The sequence below is a fragment of the Pinus tabuliformis genome, chromosome 8 (genome assembly GCF_031772625.1).
Source record: "Pinus tabuliformis cultivar Carrire ecotype Pingquan chromosome 8, CPIR1, whole genome shotgun sequence".
In the NCBI taxonomy this organism is placed as follows: Eukaryota; Viridiplantae; Streptophyta; class Pinopsida; order Pinales; family Pinaceae; genus Pinus; species Pinus tabuliformis.
This window is the reverse complement of record NC_142294.1, coordinates 1,963,646,139-1,963,672,745: the sequence shown is the minus strand read 5'-3', so window position 1 is coordinate 1,963,672,745 and position 26,607 is coordinate 1,963,646,139. Positions and strand designations below refer to the sequence as shown.

At 39.2% G+C, this 26,607-nt stretch overlaps 1 protein-coding gene and 1 long non-coding RNA gene across 2 annotated transcripts in view; one reads left to right on the top strand and one right to left on the bottom strand.

Moving 5' to 3' along the window:
- The window catches only part of LOC149244319 (uncharacterized), a 301,816-nt gene that overhangs the window by 73,811 nt on the left and 201,398 nt on the right, over positions 1-26,607 (bottom strand). The window lies entirely within an intron of this gene.
- HK5 (histidine kinase 5) overlaps positions 1-26,607 on the top strand; it is a 327,201-nt gene that overhangs the window by 167,819 nt on the left and 132,775 nt on the right. The window contains exon 8 of the mRNA XM_089374807.1: positions 6,148-6,197. Coding sequence (XP_089230933.1) covers positions 6,148-6,197 — 50 coding nt within the window. The remainder of the gene's footprint in view (positions 1-6,147; positions 6,198-26,607) is intronic.

Below are 26,607 nucleotides of genomic sequence, written 5' to 3'. Positions count from 1 at the left end.
CAAAGAAGAAAGAAGGACATTTCGAAGATCAAGTGCTTCAGGTGTGGCGAGTTGGGCCACTACAGCACTCAGTGTCCTCTCATAAAGAAGGACAAGGAGGAGAAGCAAGATCAGCAAGCTGCATCCGCTGAGATTGACAAACTGTCCTCCAGACTAGAGGAAGAGTTTTCCATCATTGTCGAGATGCCTCCAAGGGTGAGGTGATTTGGAGTTGTAGCCCCAGAGAGCTACAGGATGGGCAAGATCCTTGAGGAGTACACCTCTTGGATCAAGACCTTGCTACGAGAGCCCATAGTCAGCAGTAGCAGGATGGACTAGTGGCAGTTGGTGCAGTCAAGTGCCCAAGTGACAGTTGCAGTGGCTAGTAGTGGTCAGATACTGAGCAGCGCAGAGCAGCTTTGGCAACAGTGCAGTTGGCATAGAGCAGAGTCAGTAGCAGCGCAGAGGCTAGCAGCATTTAGATCTCGGACGACAGATGCATCATACTGAACACAATTGGTTTACTATTTTGGACATTTTTCCGTTGCAGATGTTGCAGTTGTAGCAGCAACAGATGGAGAGAGGGTTGCAATGCAGACGCAGTAGTTGAAGGCAGGGTCAGCAACAACACATATGCAGCTCATATCAGAGTTGTGCAGTAGTTGGTGGGCAGTAGAGCCAGACATCAGCAGTGCAGCAGGAGGTGGTGCAGAGACAAAGTGATGCTTCAATGGGTTGCAGCACTAGAGCACATTCCTCGCTAACAGGGAGTGTTGATTTATGTAGCATTAGATGTGCTTTTTCCTAGAGATTTTGTAGAGAGGCTAAGACACATGCATTCTCCAATACCCAGAAATCAATTGGGAAAATTCCACCTAGAGATGGTTTAATTAAAATAATTAACTTTTTTAATGATTTCCTAACTCTAAACTTAGGAAATCTGGTTAATTAAAGAGTATTAATTAAATTAGGTGTGAATCTTCTAGAAGAAGACCAAGATCAACTCCCAGCTAATCTTAGCCCTTGATTATGTTTTAATCTTGGTCGTTGGAGCTCCAACGAGAGATTATAAGAAGGAGTTCGATGGGCACTTGGAAGATATATCGAGTGAGGGATCAGAGATCGAATTTCTCAAGAGTAGCAGCATTGAGTTGCCAGAGTAAGATCGAGTGATCTTCTTGTAGTGAGGGGTATGGATAGTAGTTCGAAGGAGAGTTTTCCAAGTCCAGAGAGTGCAAAGCAGAGAAGGCTCTAAGCAGTTCAGAGAGACAGCGCAGTGCCATGCAGAGGCAGCACAGTGCCACGCAGAGGCAATGCAGAGCTTCAGAGGGAATTCGAAATCCAACTAGGAGAGCCGAGATCCAGTGCGAGAAGCCGAGGTGTGAGACCGGAGGGCCAAAAGGACGATTTTCTAGGCAGCATGAGATCAACAAAGGAGGTGATGCAGAGCCCAGCAATTGTGACACAGAGTTGCGTAGGACTGACACAAAAGTTGCGCAGAGGCAGCGTGGGGCCAGTCAGCCAGCCCCTGATCAGTGTCGGATCTTTCGAATTAGTGTGAGATTTTGCTCACTAACTTTTTGCTAGTTATTCTCTGTATCGGATAGCCAGTTTGGGCATCCAATGATTTGTACTCAGATTTACTACTGCATAATAATTAAAACCCTTAGTTGCTACACCGATTTTCCCACATGGGGTTTTTCCGAGGACATTTTCCAAAAACAATTGTGCAAGATGTGTATGATGTTTATTTCTCTCCAGTGTTGTATTTAGTTTCCGCAGTATTTATTTTGTAGGCTGTAGTGTATGTATTTCGATATTTGTTGTAGATAATTGCAAGTAATTTGTTCAAGTAATTAAAAAATAGAAGAAATATCTTTAGTTTGTTGCAGTAGGAATCGGGTAAACGATTTTTCACAGATACTCATCTATTTAGAAAAGAATTTGATCTCACTTGCAGCAGTATAATAGGCAAGGTCATAACATTATCTGGCAATAAGGGTTTTAACATCTAATTCATCAATGATCTCAATTTGAAGAGGCAGTGGTTTAATTGACAATAGTTACTTCAATGTGTTATCATTCATCTTCAAGTAATTTGTTCATCAAGTTTTACTGAGACACTACGATTGACATCTACAAGCAATGACATTAACATTTGGCAAAAATAAACAAGTTATCAACACATCTTTTAGTAAGAGTTGTTTTGCAGCACAGTAAGGGTTCTGATTAGGGCTTCAATTATCAACATAGAACAAAAGCGACAACAAAGGTATGTGGGTAGTTGAAATTTTGCATTTCAGTTGTAAGGGCATCATTGTCTAAAAACTATTGTACAGTTGAAGGGTATTTTGCAAAAATTATATTCATTGTAAGTGGGCCATTGTCCCTGGTACAAGAGTCCACATAAATTGTAGAAGTTGATTTATTGTAAGTGGACCATTGTCCCTAGTACAGGATCCACAGTAGTGTATAAAATTCATTATTATTTTCAGGGTGGTTGGGTGGTGTTAAGCAGGTGGTTGAAGTCACCTTCAGGTTGGAGCATGTAAACACTTCAGGGTGGTAGGGTGGTGCTAGGGCGAGTTGGAGCTTGCAAGTGTGTTGGAGCATCCTTTTAGCTCACTATTGATAAAACCAGGGCATTGGAGTGACCTTCTAGTTGGAGCTGAAAATTGAACGCTTTTCTAAAGTACTAGGGAGTTGGGGCTTCCCTTTTTAGTGGGAGTTGAAGCATTTGATGTACTCACGAAATTATTAGAAAAGCATTTGATGGTTTTTTGTCCTACAAGGGGTTTTCCACCTATCAATTCTTGTGCCTATTGTCTACTACTCATTTATGTTTTTGAATTGATGCTAAAGATTAATTAATGCTCTGAAAAAAAATTAATAAGTTACTAATTGCTAAGAAATATTGATTCACCCTCTTCTCAGTGTTTTCAAGATAAGAGAGAGTGTAACGTATCCATTCAGAGAGAGAGAGAGTAATATAGTGCAATGTGAGTCATCAAGGAGAGATGTGCGAAGTGATTGAGTGTCATGATGGAAAGGGGACTTGAATTTCCTTTTGAGAATATCATGGTATAATAATAATAATAATAATAATAATAATGATGATTAAGTCGAAATTGAACTATTAGGATTGATTAATGATAAGTTAAGTGATTTTCCATCAACTATACTTGATTACCAATTGATGCAAGGTGATTTACTATTTTTAGAAAGTCATACTTGAGATGCTAGACATGACTTTCTAATTTTAGAAAGTCACTCCAGAATTGTCAAAAATGAGTTTTTATTTAAGGAAATTCATCCTTGAGTTGCCAATTTTCAACACTCCCTCTCAGCTAGGGAGGAATTTCTTTCTACAACAAAGATCTTTGCTTTCTCTACTCATCTCTGCTTTGGAACAATGACGTTGCAATCTAATGAAGAAGAATCATCATAAGGGAGATTCATCTATCACCCTATATCCACTGATCTTCCCACCTTGACACAAACTTTGGGGGATTAACACTTGTCAACACATGACAAGGATCATGCACAACCAAGCTTCACCACACCCATTGGCTAGATGGGTGGAAATCCCATACTAGGGTATACCCTTGGCAAGTCCCAAACTAGATGGTAGGGGGGATTACCACTTGTCAACACATCACAAGGATCGCGCACAACCCAAGGTCAAGAGTTCCCTCAACCCCTAAAGCTCTCTTGGCTCCATTTCCAACCTGTGAGCTTAGACAAGAGGGAAAAGCATAGCTCAGTGTTCTTGATCATCCATGACTACCCCCTCTAGGAAGGGTCACATCCGTTAGTCCAAGCTACTCTCTGAATACCAAGAACTTCCCTTTCGGCAAAGGCTTGGTAAGTATGTCAACTATCTGATCATCAGTCGCAATATGATGGAGTCTCACTACTCCTCTCTGCACCATATCCTGGATATAGTGATATATAATCTCAATGTGCTTGGACTTGTCATGGAACACGAGATTTTCTGCAAGTCGAATCCCACTCTTATTGTCACAGTATATTATTGTCGTATCTGGTACATGCTCAAATAGCTCTCCAAAGAGCTTCCTCAGCGATACTACCTCACAACTAGCCATGCTAGCAATAATGTACTCAGCTTCAGCCGTGCTAAGGGCTATAGACTTTTATTTTCTGCTCATCCAAGATATCGTGGCAGATCCCAAACTAAAGCAACATCCCAGTGATACTTCTCCACCTAGTGATATACACACCAATGATGATACCTTTCATGCAAATGTGCAACTATTGGATGACAATAATGATGATACTTCTACTATAGTGTTCCCATGCATGCCTAAAAGGGTTGTTTACACTCTTACAAACTCTCAATTTCCTTGCAAGTCCTTCAGTAAATAATTCTGAGTTACCTCCATCTCAAGCTCTTATTTCTACCAAGTCTCCTACTCTTGACGAATACCGATTTGCTACACTAAAGATTCTTGGAATCTAATCAATGCGAACAAAGATCTAAAATAGTTTCTCTCGCTACATTATGGCTTTTGATGACCCCTAAATCAACATTAAGGGGGGATATTGTGATGATTTGTGGATGTAATAGTTTCTTTGTACCCACTCTTTAAACTTTAGGTATGGGTGTTGATATTATATGTTTAATATTCACTTGAGGCCATGTAAAGACGTATTGATTGATGTACTGATGGAATTATTGAGCCTACACATGGGTGACTAACCCATTTATAGTATTTATTTCATTTGGCTATTTTGGCTAAGGCTGACCTAGTCAAACTCTTGGGGCTAGTACTCCAAACCGTAATCTGTGTAAATATAAGTACTTTCCTCTTAGTTGTATTCATTTACTCAAGCTGATTATTTGATAAAGTCCCAAGGGAAACTCTTCTATACAATGTATCTTTTGGAGTTGCTTGTGTTTAGTTACCGTGTGATCTTTCTCTTGTAATGTTCTTATAAATATATTGTGTTTTTCTATCTGGATAGGTTTGCTGAAGTGTTCATAGATTTTATTTTCCAGTGATCTTAACATTCTCTTCATGTGCAATGAATCAGTATGCTATTTTTCTATATTTTTAGGAATATCATCAGTCACATCATAATTATAACTGCAGTGACAATGGTAGCACATTCTGCCTTTTTGTTTTAAGTGAAGGGATCTGATTATAGTGGTAACATTACTTGGTTTTCTCTGCACTCTTACTTTACTTACATTGATATGTGTAGGGCTCTCCTTCCAAAGTCCTCTCCCTTTCTTGGTCTTTCGTAATGTTTGGGACCTTATAATTCGATGTGCTTGAAATTTTACTTATACTTTTCGCCCTCTTTAATCAGTTCTTAGAATTAATTTCTTAGATTGTGTTTTTCTATCTGGATAGGTTTGCCGAAGTGTTCATAGATTTTATTTTCCAGTGATCTTAACATTCTCTTCATGTGCAATGAATCAGTATGCTATTTTTCTATATTTTTAGGAATATCATCAGTCACATCATAATTATAACTGCAGTGACAATGGTAGCACATTCTGCCTTTTTGTTTTAAGTGAAGGGATCTGATTATAGTGGTAACATTACTCGGTTTTCTCTGCACTCTTACTTTACTTACATTGATATGTGTAGGGCTCTCCTTCCAAAGTCCTCTCCCTTTCTTGGTCTTTCGTAATGTTTGGGACCTTATAATTCGATGTGCTTGAAATTTTACTTATACTTTTCGCCCTCTTTAATCAGTTCTTAGAATTAATTTCTTAGATTGCGAGATCCCGTTTCCTTAGTGCCTACACTGATCAAATGTTGTGATGTATTTCCACAATCCCGTTAGCTACTCTTAACTACAAGTGAACATTAATATTATCCTTCCTTCCTTCTACTTCTGTGTTTGTTGGATTCTCTGTTTACACTGTACAGTGCTCTTTTCGTTGCAACTTATTTCCCACTCAAGTAATGGTTGGCTAATTACATAAATGATACAAACATACTTAATAATGAACAGCCCTACATGTTATATTTTGATGAAAAGGGTGTCAGGGTGAGTTTTCCGTGTGGGGAAGTGAAGATTATCTGGATCTTGATTCAAGGTGTTTGTGTGCATCTTTTTGTGCCTTGTATAAGTAAATGCTTCTGTTGACGTTCACCAAAATGACAATTCTTATAAGTTGATATTTATGAACAGGTGATTGGTGATGTTCTAAGGATGCGGCAAATTTTGACCAACTTGATTAGGTATGGATTTTTGATATTCAACTAAACTACATTGAATTTTTTATCATCAAGTAACATACTGATGATTTTATAGACTCCTGGCATCCTTTGTATTCGACTATTTCAAAATTCCAAATCAGACGTGAAACTGCATTTGGCTGCAATCACTTTAAATTCGAGCTCTTTTATATACCTACCTTCCTCGAAATATGGTTAGCTATGTCAAATTCTTTTTTTTCTGAGTAATTTATGCCGATTTTTCCATCATATGGAAATTATAGCGACTTCAAATAGTTTGCAGCATGCACAATGAGCGATATATGCTACAATTAATCTTGCCATTCGAAAATAATTTGAAATTAAAAGATAAACTGATGTTCTACATTTTATACTTGTAATTTTGATGTTTTGATTCTTTATGTTGTTGTCATTTTTCTATTACTATTTGCAAGTATTTTAGGCTTTTCTTTTTTTGAGATTATCCTTCATTTGGCTTCTTTTCAATTGAACATGTTTTCACGTCATCTTATTCTGTTCAATCTTCAAGTTTACTCGATTTTGATCTCATGAAATGAACGTTTATAGGTTTGTTATATTCTGCCTTTTCTGTTGGTAGTACTCAAGTAAAAACAACTTGAAAATGCATTAATTGTCCAAGTAGTAGTTGAGTTCTAATGTTGCTTTCATAGATATAGATGTTGAAGAATCTAGGGCATGCCATTTTTAGTGAGATTCTTCTTTACATGATAACAATTTGTGAAGTTCTTTTACAATTTTATATTAGCTTGATCTTCATATTATTATTAGTGTGTGATTGCTTCATCAAACTGCTATCAAAAACAAAAGAGACAAGAACACAAAGTATTTGGCTTCTTGCCAGGGCCAAAACCTCTCACTCTTGGATCGGAAAACCCACACTAAATTCTTCTTATAGAGATTCCAATTGACGAATACCAAGACCATGACCCTTGACACTTTCTGCCACTCCAAGACCAAGACATCAATCTTCTTCTCTGTCACTGCTGAGATCATCATGATTGCTGCACCATTGAAGCCATCACTGCTGCATCACTGAGATCTTCACTGCTGCTTCTTCACCATGTCAATGAGGTTTATTGAGATCTTCATTGTGATCCTTATTCTATGCTTTCATTGATGTATCAAGAATTACATTATGACAATCACCATGATAATTGTTTCATCGTACCTCCATTATTGTATTCTAACTAAGATCATCATCACATTAACTGTGAGCATGCCGAGAGTATATTTCTAGACTGTGATTACAATAGTGAGATCTTATTCCGAGACAGTGAGACTATATAAATACAGTGAAGGTTCCGAGCCCTCCTTCATCATATGTATACATTGACTATTATGAAACAGGTCCACCGAGATTGTGATATTGAGATCCTTACCTTCCAGTTAGGCCGAGACTATAGTAGTTATTGTTGCTTCTAATTGTGTCGAGACTGTGATCTTAATTCACTGTCATAATTCCGAGACTGATCATCTTTGTCACTGTTGTTTCTGCGTCTCTTCATCAAGACTGTGATTCTCTTCTTGCATTGATGTCGTCATGATACCTTCGAGTATGTTGGGATATACCGAGATCCTTATCATTTTATTTGTGCCGAGACTGCAACCTTCAAGGTATGCCGAGAATGTAACTAACACAGAACTCCTTGCGTCCTCTTGTCATGCGTTCCTTAGGTCCTTGTGATCATGCGTGTTGTCATGTGATAGAGTGAGACTAGCCCGGGTTTCTCTTCTGCTCCTTATACCCATCCGAGGTAGCAGTGAAACCCGAGTTTTGTCCCTCCCTTGATGAGGATCTCTGCTCCCATATTCACCCGAAAATTTAGAGAGAAATGCGAGTTCTTCTTGTTTCTTTTGCGCTGACCCTAGGCGGGTATTTATAGTGGTTCATGCTCCTATTTTGAGCCGACTTGAACTTGTGAACCAACATGTCTATTGCCCAAGACGACATGTCATTTAGTTATGTATTTAATTCATTTTTGGAGCCGACATGAAGAATTCATTATCGATTTGCTTGCAGACTTCTTAAGCTTGCCAATTGAGGATTGATCTTGGTCTTGGAGGGCTACCTTGACTTGAATACATTTTACATAATCTCTTAAAGAGCTCCTTCATATAATACTTGACTCTTTGACTTCATTAATAAATTCTAAAGACATCAAGAAGAAGTCTTTGACCTAATGACACTTCTTGCTCATGAAGCCCATGTAGCAAGACATACAAAAATAATTTATTACATCATTTACAAAGATCATGTCATTATGAAGACCGAACCTAGTTATACTTTCTGCAACACTCTCTCTTAACTAGGGAGGTATTCATAATGTTACTTGGTCATTCTCAATTTGAAGAATTTCTCATAAGAAGATCGGATTTACAATCCATCTATTATAGCATCATTTCAACCAACATTGTTTTCATTTAGCAAGGCCTTGACTAACAGCTCTATCTCTCACTTAGATCACACAATGTTGGCGAGACCAATGACTAATAGACAACATCATCATTGTCTCTCTTAGGGTCATACCCACCCAGGTATTCTCCGAGTATGCCCTACTAGGACTATTCTCATCTTGGGTTCCCAGCCCTCAAGAATATCGGTCCTCTTGCCCACTCTTGTCTTGGATGCCCTACCACATCCCCAAGGAGTGTAGGATGCCAGATGATTACACAATCCTCCATTATTTCTTCTAAACTAAAGACAAGAATGTTGTGTCTAACTCTCCCTCTTAACCAGGGATGAGTTCCGAGTTTCTTTTTACTCAGAAACTTACTAGAGTTCCTTTACTCATAGGAACCTCCCAGAGCTCCCTCTTACCCAGGGACTCTATCATCAATACTTTATAGTGTCTTCTAGTTGACTAATGATCCAAGACCTCGATGTCATCAATTTCTTCATATGTAGGGTTCAACCATCCATCACTTTCCTCCATCATGTCATTCCTTCTTTCCCGAAAAGTATCCTCCTTGGCTTTACATCTGGGGCTTCCTTCATAGGGCCATCTATCTTCACCTTTCCTGTTGAAGTCTCTAAGTTTACTTAGTTTAGAAACCCTTCATGCACTTTTCTTATTTATTCCTACCTACTTGTTATTTTTCTTTAACAAGATATTTACAAAGTAAATACTGAAAATAAACACCAGTTCATGCTCAACATATTACACATCAACAACTAAAAGAAATGAGAACAAACACACCACATGACACCATTATTTTTGGACTAATGTCCCTGGAAAAACCTAATGCGGGAAAACCGGTGCAGCTATCTGAGGGTTTTCTTATTAAGCAATATCAGAGTACAATCAGGGTGTTGAAACTGGCCTACCGAACAGAGAATTTCCTTAGCAGCTATACCTCACAGTTTGAGAGAAATCTCCTGGCTGAAACCCCAGAAAAACCCTTCCGGCAGTTCCTCAGCACAAAACTACTCTGCAACCCCAGCGTCTGCCCAATCTGGACTGCGTCAGCCACTCCTAGCCCAGTGCTAGCCTTGCGTCAGCCTTCCTTGGCCTGCGTCAGTCCCAGGAGGCCGTGTGTCAGCTCTGGGAGCCTCTACGTCAGCCACGGTGGCCCCTCTAGTGCTCTGCACAGCGCTTGGCTTCCTCTGCATGGCCCTGCGTGAGCCCTTGCTGGCTCTGCGTCACTCTCCTTGGCTGCTGCACTGCTCTCCCGGCACAATCTCTGCCTTCTTTGTTTCTCTATACTCAATTCCCCTCAGCTGCTCTCCCGATCACTGATTCTATCTCTATTAGCAAACCCTGCTCTAGAGAATTGAATAACTGATCATCTGGTGTAATCTCCAAGTGACCCTCAAGCCTCCTCTTATACTTTTCCTGTTGACATCTCAACGGCTAAGATTAGATCTGGCTCTATCCATGTCTTTTGGACCATTCTAATAGAGATTCATATTAATACACATTAATATTTTATTTTCCCTAAGTTTAGACTTAGGGACTTCATTAAAAATATTAATTATTTCAATATCTTCTGATCTATTTAGAATTTGCCCAAACCCTTTCCGGGTATTGGATATCTCATGTGCCCCAACCTCTCCGCAAAATTTCGTGGCTAGAGCACATCCAATGCTACCCCAATTTCCAAATCAACACTCCCTCTTAGCGAGGACTGTGCTCTAGCAATACTCCTCACTGAGCATTACTTTGATCACCTGACATCGGTACCTGTGTTGATGCTAGGCCTTCCTGCCCAACATCCTCTGCACTGCTGCCTCCTGTACTGCTGCCCATGGTTCTGCCACTGCCACTACTGCATCTGTACGATAGCTCCCTCTGCATCCGTGTGGCTGTTGGTCCTTTCCCCCAGCACTGCGTCTGCACTGCACCTCCTCTCATCATGCTGCATCGTGATGCCCACTGCTGCACTGCAACTCAATTACTGAGAAGTAACTGATCTCCCAACCGACCTCCCTGTTGGGCTAGAGACACCCACTGATGTTGAAGCTCCCTCTGTCGCTGACAAGTGCTCCTTCTCTGACCTCTGCGTTGCTGCAACAACTCCCTGCATCTTGCACTGTTGCACACCTCTCTATGCCTTCCTACACTGGTGCAACACTCCTATGCCTCTCGCACTGCTGCAGCCTACTAGCTCTGCGCTGTCTCGAAACTCCTGCACTGTAGCTCTCTCTGCCACTCCATCCGCATCCGTCTCTACCCACTCAGCTAGTCCTGCTACTCCTCGTCGGGGCTCCTGTAGCAAGGTCTAATCTAAGAGGCTGGGTACCTCAAGGATCCTGCCCCTCATCGCCTGTAGTCCGCCTGACTACAACTCGATGTCTCCCCACTTCCGCTCAAGTGGCGTATGTGCACTCATGGCACAGTCATCGTTTGTCAAAACTTCCTTCTCTGCCCGTGCTGGCGCTGCCTTAGTCTCGGAAGAGTCTCCCTTACTCTTCTTCCTTGGGCACTGGGTTGCATAATGACCCATCTCCCCACAGTGGAAGCACTTGATCTTAGAGAGATCTTTCTTCTTCCGCTTCTCCTCCTTTACCTCAGATGCTAGGGCCACATCCTCTTCCTCCTGCTTGACCTTGATCCCTTTGTTGCCGCTACTTGTCTTCGGCTGTCGTCTGATCTCTTCCTGGCGAAGAGTTGCCCACATCTCGTCCGAAGGTGGGAGAGTCCCTCTGCCCAGGATACTCTGGACAAACACTTTCCAATATTCTGAGACAACATTCAGCGTTGTCCTGAACATAAGCTCCTAATTCGGTGTCGCTCCTATAGCAGTCAACTGGTCTCGAATCTCATTCAGTGCTTCGAGGAAGGTGTCAATCGATATACCCTTCTTCATCTGATACGACCTCATCTACTTCTCGAGCAGCATTCTTCTCTGCACTAAAGTATGCTGGTACAGGTTCTTGAGAGCCTCCCACATCTCAACTGTCGTTTCCTTCTCAGCTATATGTGGTACCACATGATCCTTGACCCCGTCAAGGATAATGCACTTGGCCCTCGCCATCGCCTCTTCGTACTTGTCGTTATCATTGGGGTCGACTAGGATAGCTATAACCTTCAAGGCGAAGTTCTTGACACAATTCTTGTCAAGCACTAATAAGATTCTGGCCTTCCAGACTGCGAAGTTCGATGCTTCGTCCAGTCTATCCTGGTCTCTTACCCCATGTAGTGCCATGACGCTCCTCTACTTCCCTCCTAGAAGTTCTCTGTTCGACTCCTCTGAGTCTCTACTTCCCGTCTAGAAGTTCTCTTCTGGACTCCCTCTGAGTCCTGATTTCCCTCCTGGAAATCCTTCTGCCGCTTGTCGAGATGCCCCCTACTCTGATCGTCTTGTGCAACTGCACTGCTGATCCAGGTTCCTCAGCTAGAAACCCTCGGTAACAACTCCTCTGGCCCTGCTCTGTCAGGTATTGTTCTGACTACAGTACCTCACCAGCTCCACTCTACAATATTTCTGCAGCCTTCTAGACTCCAGCAACTGCCTCTCTGTGAACTGCGTCAGCCCCTCTCTGCCTCACGCTGGCTCTACGTCACCCCAGATGGGTCTGCATCAGCCTTGGGATGCCCTGCGTCAGCGCTCTGGCCCTCTACGTCAGCAACGCTAGCCTCTCTGAGGCTCTGCGCAGCTCTTGGCTTCTTCTGCGTGGCTCTGGCTGGCTCTGCGTCACACTTCTTGGCTTCTGCGCTGCTAGAAACAACTTCTCTCACCTCGGGACAACTGTTTTCTGCTGCTATTGCTCCACTCGGCTGATGTCTTTTAGTCCTCCTATGATCTGCAATCACCCTCTGATACCATGTTGAAGTTTCTAAGTTTACTTAGTTTAGAAATCCTTCATGCATCTTTCTGATTTATTCCTACCTACTTGTTATTTTTCTTTAACAAGTTATTTACAAAGTAAACACTGAAAATAAACACCAGTGCATGCTCAACATATTATAGATCAACAACTAAAAGAAACAAGAACAAACACACCACATGACACCATTATTTTTGGACCAATGTCCCCGGAAAAACCCAATGCGGGAAAATCGGTGCAGCGATCTGAAGGTTTTCTTATTAAGCAATATCAGAGTACAATCTGGGTGTCGAAACTGGCCTACCCAACAGAGAATTTCCTTAGCAGCTATACCTCACAGTTTAAGAGAAATCTCCTGGCTGAAACCCCGGAAAAACCCTTCCGGCAGTTCCTCAGCACAAAACTGCTCTGCAACCCCAGCGTCTGCCCAATCTGGACTGCGTCAGCCACTCCTAGCCCAGTGTTGGCCCTGTGTCAGCCTTCCTTGGCTTGCGTCAACCACGGTGGCCCCTCTGGTGCTCTGCGCAACACTTGGCTGCCTCTGCGTGGCCCTGCGTGAGCCCTTGCTGGCTCTGCATCACTCTCCTTGGCTGTTGCGCTGCTCTCCCGGCACAATCTTTGTCTTCTCTGTTTCTCTATACTCAATGCCCCTCAGCTGCTCTCCTAATCACTAATTCTATCTCTCTTAGCAAACCCCGCTCTAGAGAATAGAATGACTGATCATCTAGTGTAATCTCCAAGTGACCCTCAAGCCTCCTCTTATACTTTTCCTATTGACATCTCAACGGCCAAGATTAAGTCCCTAATCAACGGCTAAGATTAGATCTAGCTGGATCCATGTCTTTTGGACCATTCTAACACAAATTCATATTAATACACATTAGTATTTTATTTTCCCTAAGTTTAGACTTAGGGACTCCATTAAAAATATTAATTATTTCAATATCTTCTGATCTGTTTAGAATCTGCCCAAACCTTTTCTAGGTATTGGAGATCTCATGTGCCCAACCTCTCCACCAAATTTTGTGGCTAGAGCACATCCAATGCTACCCCAAATCAACATTTCCTTCAACGATGATTGCTCTAGATCACAAGGTACATAGTTGTGACATCCTTCACAACTCTTCTTACCATGGCCCTGCACACATACCCAGACTTTCTCCAAGAGGTCAGAAACCAAAATCAAATCACATATTACCTTTTTGGTTATGGCCTTTTCCAGTGACATCTTCTTGTAGGTATCAACACCCTGCATACAAGCAATGTTGTGAAAAGCGCGAGCGGGATTAAATCGGCGAGGGGAACGAATCGGAAAAAATCGGAAAAATCGGGAAAAAATCGGAAAAAAGCGGGAAAAAATCGTTTGGTACAAAAATATTCATTTTTTTCATTTTTTTTTCAATTTTTTTAATATCTAAACCATCTACAACATAAAATAAATACATTGACACATAAATATGATAGAAAAACTAATATATAAGATGTTTAATATCATTTCTAGCGCTAAAATCACACATAACATTGAATCATGTCCTGAATAGTAAGTCCTGACTCCTGAGTCCCAACTCAGCCTCAAAATATCAACAAAAAATATGATAATGTATCTCATCATGTCATAATGTCATATACAATAAAATGAGGTCTAATCCTATTGATTTCCTCTGCCCCTCTTGCGAGAAAATGCCACAGCTTTCCCTTTCCCTCTAGATGTAGATGCTGGTGCCTGTGCTGGTGGAGATGGCAGTGGAGTCTGATGTGCTCTAGAAGCTGAAGAACTAGAAGTAGGAGCTATAGGAGGTAGACCACGTCCTCTACTGGTGGCAGGGGTAGCCCGAGCAGGTGGTGTCACCTGGAAACATTACAATCTCCCAATCCTGAAATCTTGAAAAACTGATAAGTCTGCTGGATTTTAAATGAAATCTAAAATTCTACTTTTTCCATATGAAATCCAATGAGGTTGGAACCACTCTCAAACATCCTGAGTCATTTCATGGTAATGTTAAAAATTTAAGTAAAAGGATGAAAATGAAGATTAAGGAGAATGTCACTTTTACTTTAAGAATTTAACATTACCATGAATAGCATATCCATACTAGGGCCTAGACTTGATCATTAAGCTGCCCCACTCAAAAATTATTTGTTCCTTTCAAAAAAAATTGCATGAAAAAACCCAAATGACCAAATGAAAAACCAAAAAAAAAATTTATAAAATCGTGCTGTCCTGACAACCCTGAGCTTTTTTCGGAAAAAATCGCGCTTTTTTCGAAAAAAGTGCGCTTTTTTCAGAAAAAAATCGGCAAAAAAATCGCTGATTTTTTCGTGTAAAAAGCGCGATTAAATCGGCGCGCGGAAAAAAGCGCAATTTAATCGCGCTTTTCACAACATTGCATACAAGTTGACACATCTCCCAAAGATATATGTTGTCAAGGGTCTTCATCTTTTTAAACTTCCACCAGAGTCTCCATATCTTTCCGGGAGATTTCCTAGTCAAATCTTCCTAATCCTATGGATGTTGATTGCCTTCATCATGGTTGCATATTTCACAATCTCTTCCATCCTCACATCTTCCATTCCCAAGAGCTTTCAATCAGAGTTCTTCAATTGTAGTCAACCACCTCATACTTCATATGAGGACATATTATGTTGATTTCATCTAATGTGACTTATGTCTTTCTGCATCCTTTCAGAGGAGGAGATCTTTTTCCTCTTGATCATGCTCGATCTATGTTACTTGCAACCATATGTCATGACACTACAATTTTAAATACAAATACAAGCATACATACCTCATTTTTCCTTCAGGCTTCTTCCAGCAACTTTCTTGATTGAAAAGATCTTCAATCCCTTGATCTGCTTGAATTTCTCATGTCATCGGACCATCATCTCATGAATTCCAAAAGTTGGATTTCCTAATGAAACACTTGTTGCCTTCTCAGACTAGGGGATCCTCTGCTGAGGTTTCTATCAGAGAATCTTCAGGATCTTGTATATCCCCATCTGGCAAATGTTTTTCTTTGACCTAGATGACTTCTTCCTTTCTTTAATGTCCAATGAGATTCCCAAGAGCTATGTCCTTCATGTTTCTCATGGTGATATCACGAGCTCTTGTTTCTAATGCTTCCATGATGCCACGATGCATCTTCTTACCATGGTCATATCAGCAAGGACTTCTGATAGGATCCTTTTGAGAGGGACACCATCTCATTCATAATGGAGATCTATTACTCCCTCTTTCCTTGGTCCTTTTCTTCAACTTCCTCCATCCTTCAGGCAATATGAGCTCCTCTCCATAATCTTTCCATAGTACTGTCTTGTCAACCTTTCCTTTGCACATATTTGAGTCCTTTCAACTTGTCTTTCTCTATCTAGCATAGAGACCACAAACTGTTGATTGAGGTAACCTTCTTGTTCATGGACAATTGTTACCTTGCTTATCAATATTAATATTCATGATGATTATCTTCTCATCATTTTCCCAGATCTCGCAATTGAGATTTCATGAAGATATTTCTTCATTCTTTGATACCTTCTTCACTGCATTTCAGAAAGTATATCTTCTAACATTTCATGTAGCTCTTTTATGTCTCCTCTCTTACTACATAGGAAAGAGAGAACCTTAAGAGTTCTTATGAATTCAAAGGAGACCTTGATATGTTCAATGACTTTTCTTCTCCATAAGGATTTTGTCAAACCTTCTTACTCCATGCAAGGACCTTAGATAACCCATCTATCCTATAGATCTCCTTGCAATCATGAAGTCATTGAACCAAACTTGATTATAGAATGAAAAGATACTTACTTGATATGTGAAGATGAAATCTTCACCCTGATCATGATGGTTGTTGATGAGGCAGATGTATTGATGCTTCCACCAGATGAGATCCTTGATAGGAAGATTGCCTTCTTTGCCTTTGAGCTATCTTGATATACAAATTGCTGATATAATTTGGCTTCATAAGGAGCCTTGAAGTATGCAGCATCGATTTGAAGTTGCTTGTCATGATGTATGAAGACCCATCAGTTGGAATAGTTTCTATATTGAGTACTGTCCATATGAACTGCCTTCAAATATGTATCCAGAAGCTCTGAGGATCCGAGATTTTAAGACTATGTTCTTTTATAGAAATGGACACAATCTGAGTTAGTGACTACCACTGGCATGTTGTAGACCAAAACTATGGGAGGTATCAAAATTTTTGTCATGTATCCTGAGATCTGAACACTTCTTCTTTTGTTTGATGTGTACCAAGACCTTTGTTGTTGAAGACTCCTAATGTAGACTGCTTCTTTAATCTAGGTCTTGATTCTTGAATGTAGATCTTGATTTCTACAACTTGCTTTGATGCTTTGTTTGAAATTTGATCCTTGAATGTCTCTTTTTCTGCCCTTCCTTTGACTTCTGAACCCAATCCCTCTGATACCATGTTGAAGAATCTAGGGCATGTCATTTTTAGTGAGATTCTTCTTTACATGATATCAATTTGTGAAGTTCTTTTACAATTTTATCTTAGCTTGATCTTCATATTATTATTAGTTTGTGATTGCTTCATCAAACTGCTATCAAAAACAAAAGAGACAAGAACACAAAGTATTTGGCTTTCTTCTAGGGCCAAAACCTCTCCCTCTTGGAGAGGAAATCCTGCACGAAATTCTTCTTATAGAGATTCCAATTGACAAATACCAAGACCATGACCCTTGACACTTTCTGCCACTCCAAGAGCAAGACATCAATCTTCTTCTCTGTCACTACTAAGATCATCATGATTGTTGCACCATTGAAGCCATCACTGCTGCATCACTGAGATCTTCATTGCTGATTCTTCACCATGTCAATGAGGTTTATTAAGATCTTCATTGTGATCCTTATTCTATGCTTTCATTGATGCATCAAGAATTACCTTATGACAATCACCATGATAACTGTTTCATCATACCTCCATTATTGTATTCTAGCTGAGATCATCATCACATTAACTGTGAGCATGCCGAGAGTATATTTCTAGACTGTGATTACAACAGTGAGATCTTATTCCGAGACAATGAGACTATATAAATACAGTGAGGGTTCCGAGCCCTTCTTCATCATATGTATACATTGACTATTATGAAACAGGTCCACCGAGATTGTGATACTGAGATCCTTACCTTCCAGTTTGGCCGAGACTATAGTAGTTACTGTTGCTTCTAATTGTGTCGAGACTGTGATCTTAATTCACTGTCATAATTCCAAGACTGATCATCTTTGTCACTGTTGTTTCTGCGTCTCTTCATCAAGACTGTGATTCTCTTCTTGCATTGATGTCGTCATGATACCTTCGAGTATGCTGGGATATACTGAGATCCTTATCATTTTATTTGTGCCGAGACTGCAACCTTCAAGGTATGCCGAGAATGTAACTAACACAGAACTCCTTGCGTCCTCTTGTCATGCGTTCCTTAGGTCCTTGTGATCATGTGTGTTGTCATGTGATAAAGTGAGACTAGCTCGGGTTTCTCTTCTGCTCCTTATACCCATCCGAGGTAGCAGTCAAACCCAAGTTTTGTCCCTCCCTTGATGCGGATCTCTGCTCCCATATTCACCCAAAATTTCAGAGAGAAATGTGAGTTCTTCTTGTTTCTTTTGCGCTGACCCTAGACGAGTATTTATAGTGGTTCATGCTCCTATTTTGGGTTGACTTGAACTTGTGAACCGACATGTCTATTGCCCAAGCCGACATGTCATTTAGTTATGTATTTAATTCATTTTTGGAGCCGACATGAAGAATTCTTTATCGATTTGCTTGCAGACTTCTTGAGCTTGCCAATGGAGGATTGATCTTGGTCTTGGAGGGCTACTTTGACTTGAATACATTTTACATAAGCTCTTAAAGAGATCCTTCATACATGACTTGACTCTTTGACTTCATTAATAAATTCTAAAGACATCAAGAAGAAGTCTTTGACCTAATGACACTTCTTGCTCATGAAACCCATGTAGCAAGATATATGAAAATAATTTGTTACATCATTTACAAAGATCGTGTCATTATGAAGACCGAACCTAGTTATACTTTCTTCAACAATAGAAAGTTGAAGGAAAAACATATAGAGTTTAAACTAACCAATTAATTGCAAATATATATTGCTTGTGGGCTTATACACATGATTGGTTACTTAATGTCCAATTTCACTTCTTAAGCTGACCAAGCTGCTACAATTTCAATTAATCATTTTATTTGCACTTAGTATAGAAGGATATAGATGTATAACAGCAAGGAAATTCAACAACTTGTTAAAGAAAGACTCCACCAATCTACATACATAAACACAGATATGTGTCTATGTGTCTATGTATGTGTCTGTGTATGTGTCATATAGTCCAAGCATCAACACCACATGACCTTATAAATTGGAGCATATTGCTTTTGTTGGTAGCTACACAAGGTGCCAGAGCAATAACTCCCATTCGATTTTCTCAACCAGCAAAGGATCCAGAAGAGGGGCAGTGTAATACCCAGGAGGGGTGACGCAGAAACTGTTGGGAGTCACATTGTTTTGCGCAGAAGTGACGCAGAGGCTCCAGTTCAGCAGGATCAGTTACTGATTCTCCCAGTGACAGGGTGAGATCATTTCACCAGTCTTTTGTTCAGTATTCTCTCTGTATTGGATTGCTAGTTGAGCATCTTAGAATTGTACTCAGATTTTCTCCTGCATAATAATAAAACCATCAGAATTGTTGCACCGGTTTTTCCGGAGACTTTTGTCCTAAAATAACGGTGTCCTGTGTTTCTATTTTCCTTGCTCAGTTTCTATTTTTCAGAGTCATATTTAATTTGGTGTCGGTTGCTTTAGTAATTTACTTCAATGTTTCAAGAAGAAATCTGAAATAAGTTTGTAATGTAATTTACAATCTAGCTGAAGTAGATTCAGTTGGTTGCAATAGGATTCCAGAAATTGTTAAATCTAGGAATTTTCACAAGCCATTGCTAGAATTTTCATGAAACTTCCCAATGAAGTCCAAACACTAATGCTGAAAAGGTGCCTCAACAATGACAGGTTGTAAGGGCAAGGAAGCAAGCTTCTGTTTCCCAGTGAACAATTGACAGGTTTGACAACTTCTAACAAACTTATGCACATCAAAAAATATTGAAGGCCAATAATATCTAGCTCTCAGAATTTTGTGGGCAGTAGTTCTAGCAGCATAATGACCACCACAAAATCTTGAGTGAAACTCATAAATCAACTTCTTGGACTAAATTTCATCAACACATCTAAGTATAATACCCTCAGGATTTCTCCGTCCAGGGCCATCCTTCATAAGGAAATACATAGTTGCTTTTAATCTAAGAGCCCTTCTTTTATGAGAAACTAAATGATCAAGACATGTAAGATTTAATAAATAATGAATCATGTCCTTGTACCAATCATGCTCTCCTAACCTTTGCAGCTCAGGTGAAGATGAATCGTTAAGACAAATCAAACCAAGAGCTTTCTCATTTCCTTCAGTCAACATTTCAGCCAATCCTTGACCTTTGACCAGCTTAGTGGGTCTAATCTCCAAGTCATATTCTTGGATCTTAGTAACCCACCTAGCATGAGTCCCTAAGAAATCAGTCTGAGTTAATATATCTTTAACAGTTGAATGTGGGACAAAAGCAATGATTTTAGAATAACCCACATAAGTCCTGAAATGCTTAAGAGACTTGACCAAGGCATATGCTTGCTTTTCCATGGTAGTATAATTTAATTTAGAATTTTGAAGAACTCTACTCATGAAAGCAATAGGTTGCTCGTGACCTTCCTTATTCTTTTGTAACAAGACACCAGCAATTGTATCTTCTAAAGCAAAAGAAAAAATCATGAAATATTTAGAATAATCAGGGCTAGCTAGAACAGGAGCTTTTGCAATAACACCTTTGATTTCTTGAAAACCCTTTTTACTATCTTCTTTCCACAAAAATTTAGCATCTTTCTTAAGAAGACTTTGAATAGGTTTGGCTATCTCCGCGTAATTTGGAATAAATCTCCTAAGAAAGTTGGTCTTTCCAAGGAAAGACTGAAGGGATTTGAGATTATGAGGAAGAGGAATCTTTTGGATTGCCTCAACCCTTTCAGGATCTATCTTGATCCCATCTTTCGAGATGATGTGACCAAGTAACTTCCCTTCAGTTACTCCAAATACAGATTTAGCAGGATTCAAGGAGATTCCAAACTCTCTACATCTATCAAAAACTTGCCTAAGATGACCTATATGACTGATACCATCCTTAGAAAAAACCGTAAGATCATCCTGATATATCTCAATGATTTTACCAATTAAACCCTTAAAGGCATAATCCATGGCCCTTTGAAAGGTAGCTCCAGCGTTAGTTAATCCAAAAGGCATTCTAATATATTCAAATGTACCCCATGGTGTGGTGAAAGTAGTTTTGTGTCAATCTTCTTTCTTAACCCATACTTGATTATATCCAGAAAAACCATCTAGCAATGACATCATTCCTGAACACGTTACTCTTTGCAACATAGTCTCCATGTTTGGCAAAGGGTAATTATCTTTTTACATGCTAGATTAATGTTTATAAAATCGACACAAAGTCTAATTGTACCATTCTTTTTCCTAACAATCACCAGGTTGGAACACCATGTTGAATGCCTAGTTTGAGCAATAATTCTTGCGGCAAGCATCTTTGAAAGCACCTTTTGAACTAAGGGGGCCAACTTAGGATTTATCTACCTAAGCTTTTGACGAAAGGGCTTAGAATTTTCATCTTTTAAAGGGATAGTGTGCTCCATGATAGCTTCCCTATAACCTTTTAACTCATCATAAGAAAATGCTAAAACATTTCTATATTCATGAAGTAAATTAATTAACATTTTTCTTTCTTCATCTTTTAAAGGGATAGTGTGCTCCATGACAGCTTCCCTATAACCTTTTAAGTCATCATAAGAAAATGCTAAAACATTTCTATATTCATGAAGTAAATTAATTAACATTTTTCTTTCTTCATCACTAGTACCTTTACCAATTTTTACAATTTTTGGGTCACTAGAGGCACCAATATTTACTTCAATGAACTCCCTTAGATCCATCTTGATTTCATCTTTTTTCTTTGTAGCATCATGACGATCGAAATGTTGCTCCAAAGCTACAATGTTCCTGGGAGTAGGATTAGTTATATCTTCATGATTTTCAGATCCATCCTCTTTATAACTAACCTCAAAATTTTCGAACTCATCCAGCTTATTAAGAAAGCGAATCACCTGTCTTTCATCATCAAAAACCTACCAATGCTCCATATTGTCAAGTATAGAGTGTCTAAAGATAATTTCCATTTTAATCTTATCCTTCATCAATTCATCAAATAATTGCAAGGTAGACGCTACTACAGTAAGCTCATCAGCCAAGTTATTATTTTCTCTAGGGATAGCTTCTAGATCCAGAGCATCAAAACATTCCATAGTATCCCATACAGCATTTCGATAGTTCCTTAATCTTTGGTTTTTACATGTAAACTTATTCTTAATTTGCATGATAACCAAATCAGAATCTCCCTTGATACTAAGCATCTTAACCTTCAAGTCCTTTGCCAATTCGAGACCCAACAATAAAGCTTCATACTCAGAAACATTGTTGGTTGCTCCAAACTCCAATCTATAGGCAAATTTGAAAATGTGACCAAGGGGAGACTTTAATACAATTCCAGCACCTTTACCATGCCTAGAAGATGCACCATCGAAATACATATACCAAACCTTATTCTTTAAATCACCCATCTTCTCATCAACCTTGACCTCTGGGGGAATTATAGAGTTAGACAAAATAACATAATTCCCAAGGTTAGGTTGTTCCTTTATTATTTCATTATGGGGACTCTTAGGATCTTCAACATGGAATCTTCTCTCAGACTCTCTGTTAAGTCTAACAAGCCCATCACCTCTAGGAGGACTCGTAGCATATGACCAATTCATTTGAATACTTCCACCTAGATCAGAGGCCCATTTCCTAGACAACAACATGCCCCAAGCATCAGGAACATCAACTACAACTATGTCCATTACAATCATTATGTTAGAGTAAACTGATAAATGAACTTGCAAGTCCTTAATCAACCCATGAACTTCAATCTTCTTTGAATCCATGGCACATATGTTGTAGTAAGGTCTAGAAATTCTTAAGTTAAGTTGCTCCATGACCCTCTTGGTCATAACACAAGTCAACGCACCAAAATCCAACATGCAGTTATACAATCTATAACCATTAACGAGCAAAGTAATAAAAATTGGTTGATGATCTTTGTTATCTGAATCCACACTTGCAAATATATGGGCGCATCCTGATACACAGTCTTAGGAGCCTTCTGTTGAGAAACATTCACACGAGGAGCTTCAATGGATTTTAATAACTTAGCTTTTTGGGAATGAATCTTCAATATCTCAGTGACAAGAACCCAGATTTTTGCATTATTAAACCAACTTCCCAAATCAACATCCAAACCACAGCTTGAATTAGGGTTAAAACTTCGAGGAAGAATTTGATTTCCACTTTGATCCTTATCCCTTCTTGATAAGTTAAACCCTTATCTTTCGCAATTTCCAAGACTTGCTTTGGAGAAGGCTTTTCACCAAATAATTCAACCATAACATCCTTTTCATGATCAAAAGTATACTAAAGGAAGATGTAGAAGGCCTGACCTCTTGACTGTTCTCCTTAACTTCCATCCAATCCTCCATAGATAATGAAAACTCCTTGCCAACCACATTGATTTGATTACTTGTTCCAAAGATTTCACTGTCCAAAATTCTCTTAACAGTGGAGCAAGTAGCCTCTTCATGAAGAGCATCACAGACCCTACAATAAGGAGGAGTTTCATCCACAAGATTAGCATATTCGAGAGGATTTGGAGGTCTATGCTCATTAGATGGGCCTTTTCTTTGCCAAGCATTATTATTCTGATTATTATTATTATTTCTAGGTTGGGAACTTTGGGCTTGAGACCTTTCCATTTGGACCAACCTAGACTGCAAGGCACTTATTTCCTTAGCATGGTTAGATATTAACTTCGCCTGATTTAACTCCATGCTTTCAAGTTTTTGTAACAATTTTTGCATAGGATCATCATCAGATTCTTTAACCTCTTTTCGTTTAGGTTCCTTCAATTTCGTTGAAGCCCTATCAAAACTTGGGATTTCGGACTTCTCGGATGCCTTCTTATCTTTTTCAAGCTCTTCAGCTAAACTCTGAGCAACTTTATAATCACGACTCTTAGCACGTCTTAATTCATAAGAAGTATCAAGATTAAAAGCATCAATGTAAAAATCCAAAAGAGATTTATCAAGAGGCTTATAATCTTGAGGTAATTCTTTAATAATACCAGTAAATCTCTTATTGAATTCTTCTACAATTTCATTTTCCTTCTTCTTTATGAAATTGATAGCCTTAACCAAATGCCTTTCTTCTTTCTTATCTCCAAACTTTTCCTTAAAGGCATTAATGATTGACTATAATGAGTCAAAAGAATGATCAACTTTCTCAGTAAACCACTCCAAAGCATCTTCTTCCAGAGATAGCACAAAAAGCTTCATCTTTACATCCTCATGAGCAGTGTTAGCACCACCCCATTTATTAATGAAATGCCTAAAATTTTGAAGATGAGCTTTAACAGATATCGCATTATTGCCTTGGAAAGAAGGCAATTTATCCAAACCTTTATCGAGAAGTTCATGAGGATAACCTTGAATATTAGCAAAATCACAAGGAAGATATAAATCATCCATGAAGTCTTGTTGAATAGGATCAAGAAAAAGAGAACGGATATCAAAGAGAGCTTCCTGCCTGAGATTAACAAGAAGTGTACGGAAAGATAGCTTGTGTAATCGTACTCTAAGAACCTTTTCAGGATCTAAAACAGGATTAACCAAGCTACTTGGGTTCCGTCTAGTACACGCCCTTGTAGGAGATGAAGGAAGTGAAGTCGACACTCGGACATGAATCTAACTTCAAATAACCAATATGCAAGGAATAAAGTCAATGAAAGGAACCAAGGACAAGGAACTTATCCTGGTGAGAGATGAAAGGATGAAAATGAGGAGATGAAAATGATTAAGACGAAATGTCACAAAGCCAAGGTCCAAAAAATTGGTCCCTAGCAACGGCGCCAAAAAATGTTGTCACACAAAATGTCTAGGCACCGCGACAATGGCTCAGAGTGGGGGTTGTCACCCTGATTCCCAATCCCTCCGTTTAAGTTTTCTCCCAACAGCAGGCTAAGGGGGGTATACCCTATGGAAATAGATGGAAGGACTAGTTGGGAACCAACGAATCCGGGAGACAGTTAAATGACCAAATATTCATTTTAGATTAAACAAGATTTTAAAGGATTAGATTAGATTTAAGCAATTGATACCAGTGCCTTATGGAATCAACTATCTTGCTAATTAAATTTAGGACAAGTATTAGATGGATAACTGCTGCTTGGATGAATAACTAACCTATATGACATGCAGTTCCTAAAACTAATGTGAAATGCAGGATCTTGGTTAATTTTAATTATATGTCTATTCTAAGTATATTCTTTAATCTTTGTTTGTATTGAGCCTAAACTTGATAGTGAATGGCAGAGAGAAGACAAGGTGAAGCACACGAGGGTGTGATTAACGATCCCTCTCATTGAAATCTAACGTACCTGGTGCCTCCGATGCAGCAGAGGTTGTGGCTTTGACAACTGCAAGGTCACCGTTTTAGACACTAAAAGACTAGACTTCTCAAGAGAAGACACAAAGGTGTTGTTATCTTTCTTTCAACCAAGCTTATGCTTGGAGGTCGATTTTTAAATGCAAGACTAACTTAGAATGCAGAATGCAAGGACAATTAGAAGATGTTTTAGTGAAACGCGACATTAAAGACTCAAAGCACTTAGATTACGATTTATTCTGAATTAAATACTAAGTACTTTAATGAAAAATACCAATTGAATAGATGCTCAAAATACTCAATTTTAAGAACCGAAAGATATACAATTTTCCACAAGTCCACGACAAAGTACTCACTAAAAATGTTGATCACAATTACTTGAAAATTCTCAAAATTAATTATTCAAGAAACATTCAACAATTCAAGTAAATAAATCCACACTTAGAATTAATTTTCCTTTTAAACAATGAGCGATCTCAATAGATATCAAGCATCAAAAATTAAAACCCAATGCCAATGATCATGAAACTTAGTTGAAGTGCGTAAATAAGTGAAGGCCTAAGCACTTAAATTTCAATAATTAATTACCAGGAAAAAACATGAAAAATTTAGATGCTAATTAAATAAATACGTCTTCAAGCACTTCTGGACTTAAAATGATTTTCTTAAGTAACCCAAAACTAGAAAAAATTTATTTTTCTTTTTATAGTCAAACTTAGAGATAATTCAAAATTTCAAGTTACTTTGACTATAAGAACTTTTCCACAATCAAAATTTTTCTCAAGGTTAAATATTTTAAACAATTAAATATCCTAAACACCCAATCCTAAAAGAAAACCCAAAAATTGATTTTTTTTTTTTTTTTTTTTTTAAATGTTAATAAAAAAATCTCTGATGAAAATTCTAATGTTATTAACGTCTAAAAAATAAATAAATAAATAAAATTTAAAGGACCGAAACCTATCAAAAATTTAAAGTTTGATTTTCTTTTGTCTTTGTGATTAGGTAAAGTCGAGGGGAGAAAGCATAAAGGAAGTGAAGTATGGGACGTGGAGGGGATGGAGCGAGAATGGACTGAAGGCGGAGATGGAAATGCTGGTAGAAAGTGAGGTAGATGAGAGGGTTAGGGAGGAAAGCACAGGCAGACAGGGACAGAAGCAATATGGGAGTTAGGATGAGGGTGGAGGATGTGAGATAGGGGTCCGCGGAGGAAGGAAGGGATGCACGGGCAGATAGAGAGAAAGGAAGAACGCGGGAAACAGGAGCAAGGATGATGAGGAAGATGGGGACGCAAGCAGAGAAGCAAGGCAGCAAGGGAGAAGCGACGCACAGGCAGATAGAGAGAGGAAGAATGCGGGAAAGAGGAGTAAGGCAGCTAGGATGATGAGGAAGACAGGGACGCAGGAAAAGAAGAAAGGCAACGACGGAGAAAGGACACTTAGGGCCACAGGCAG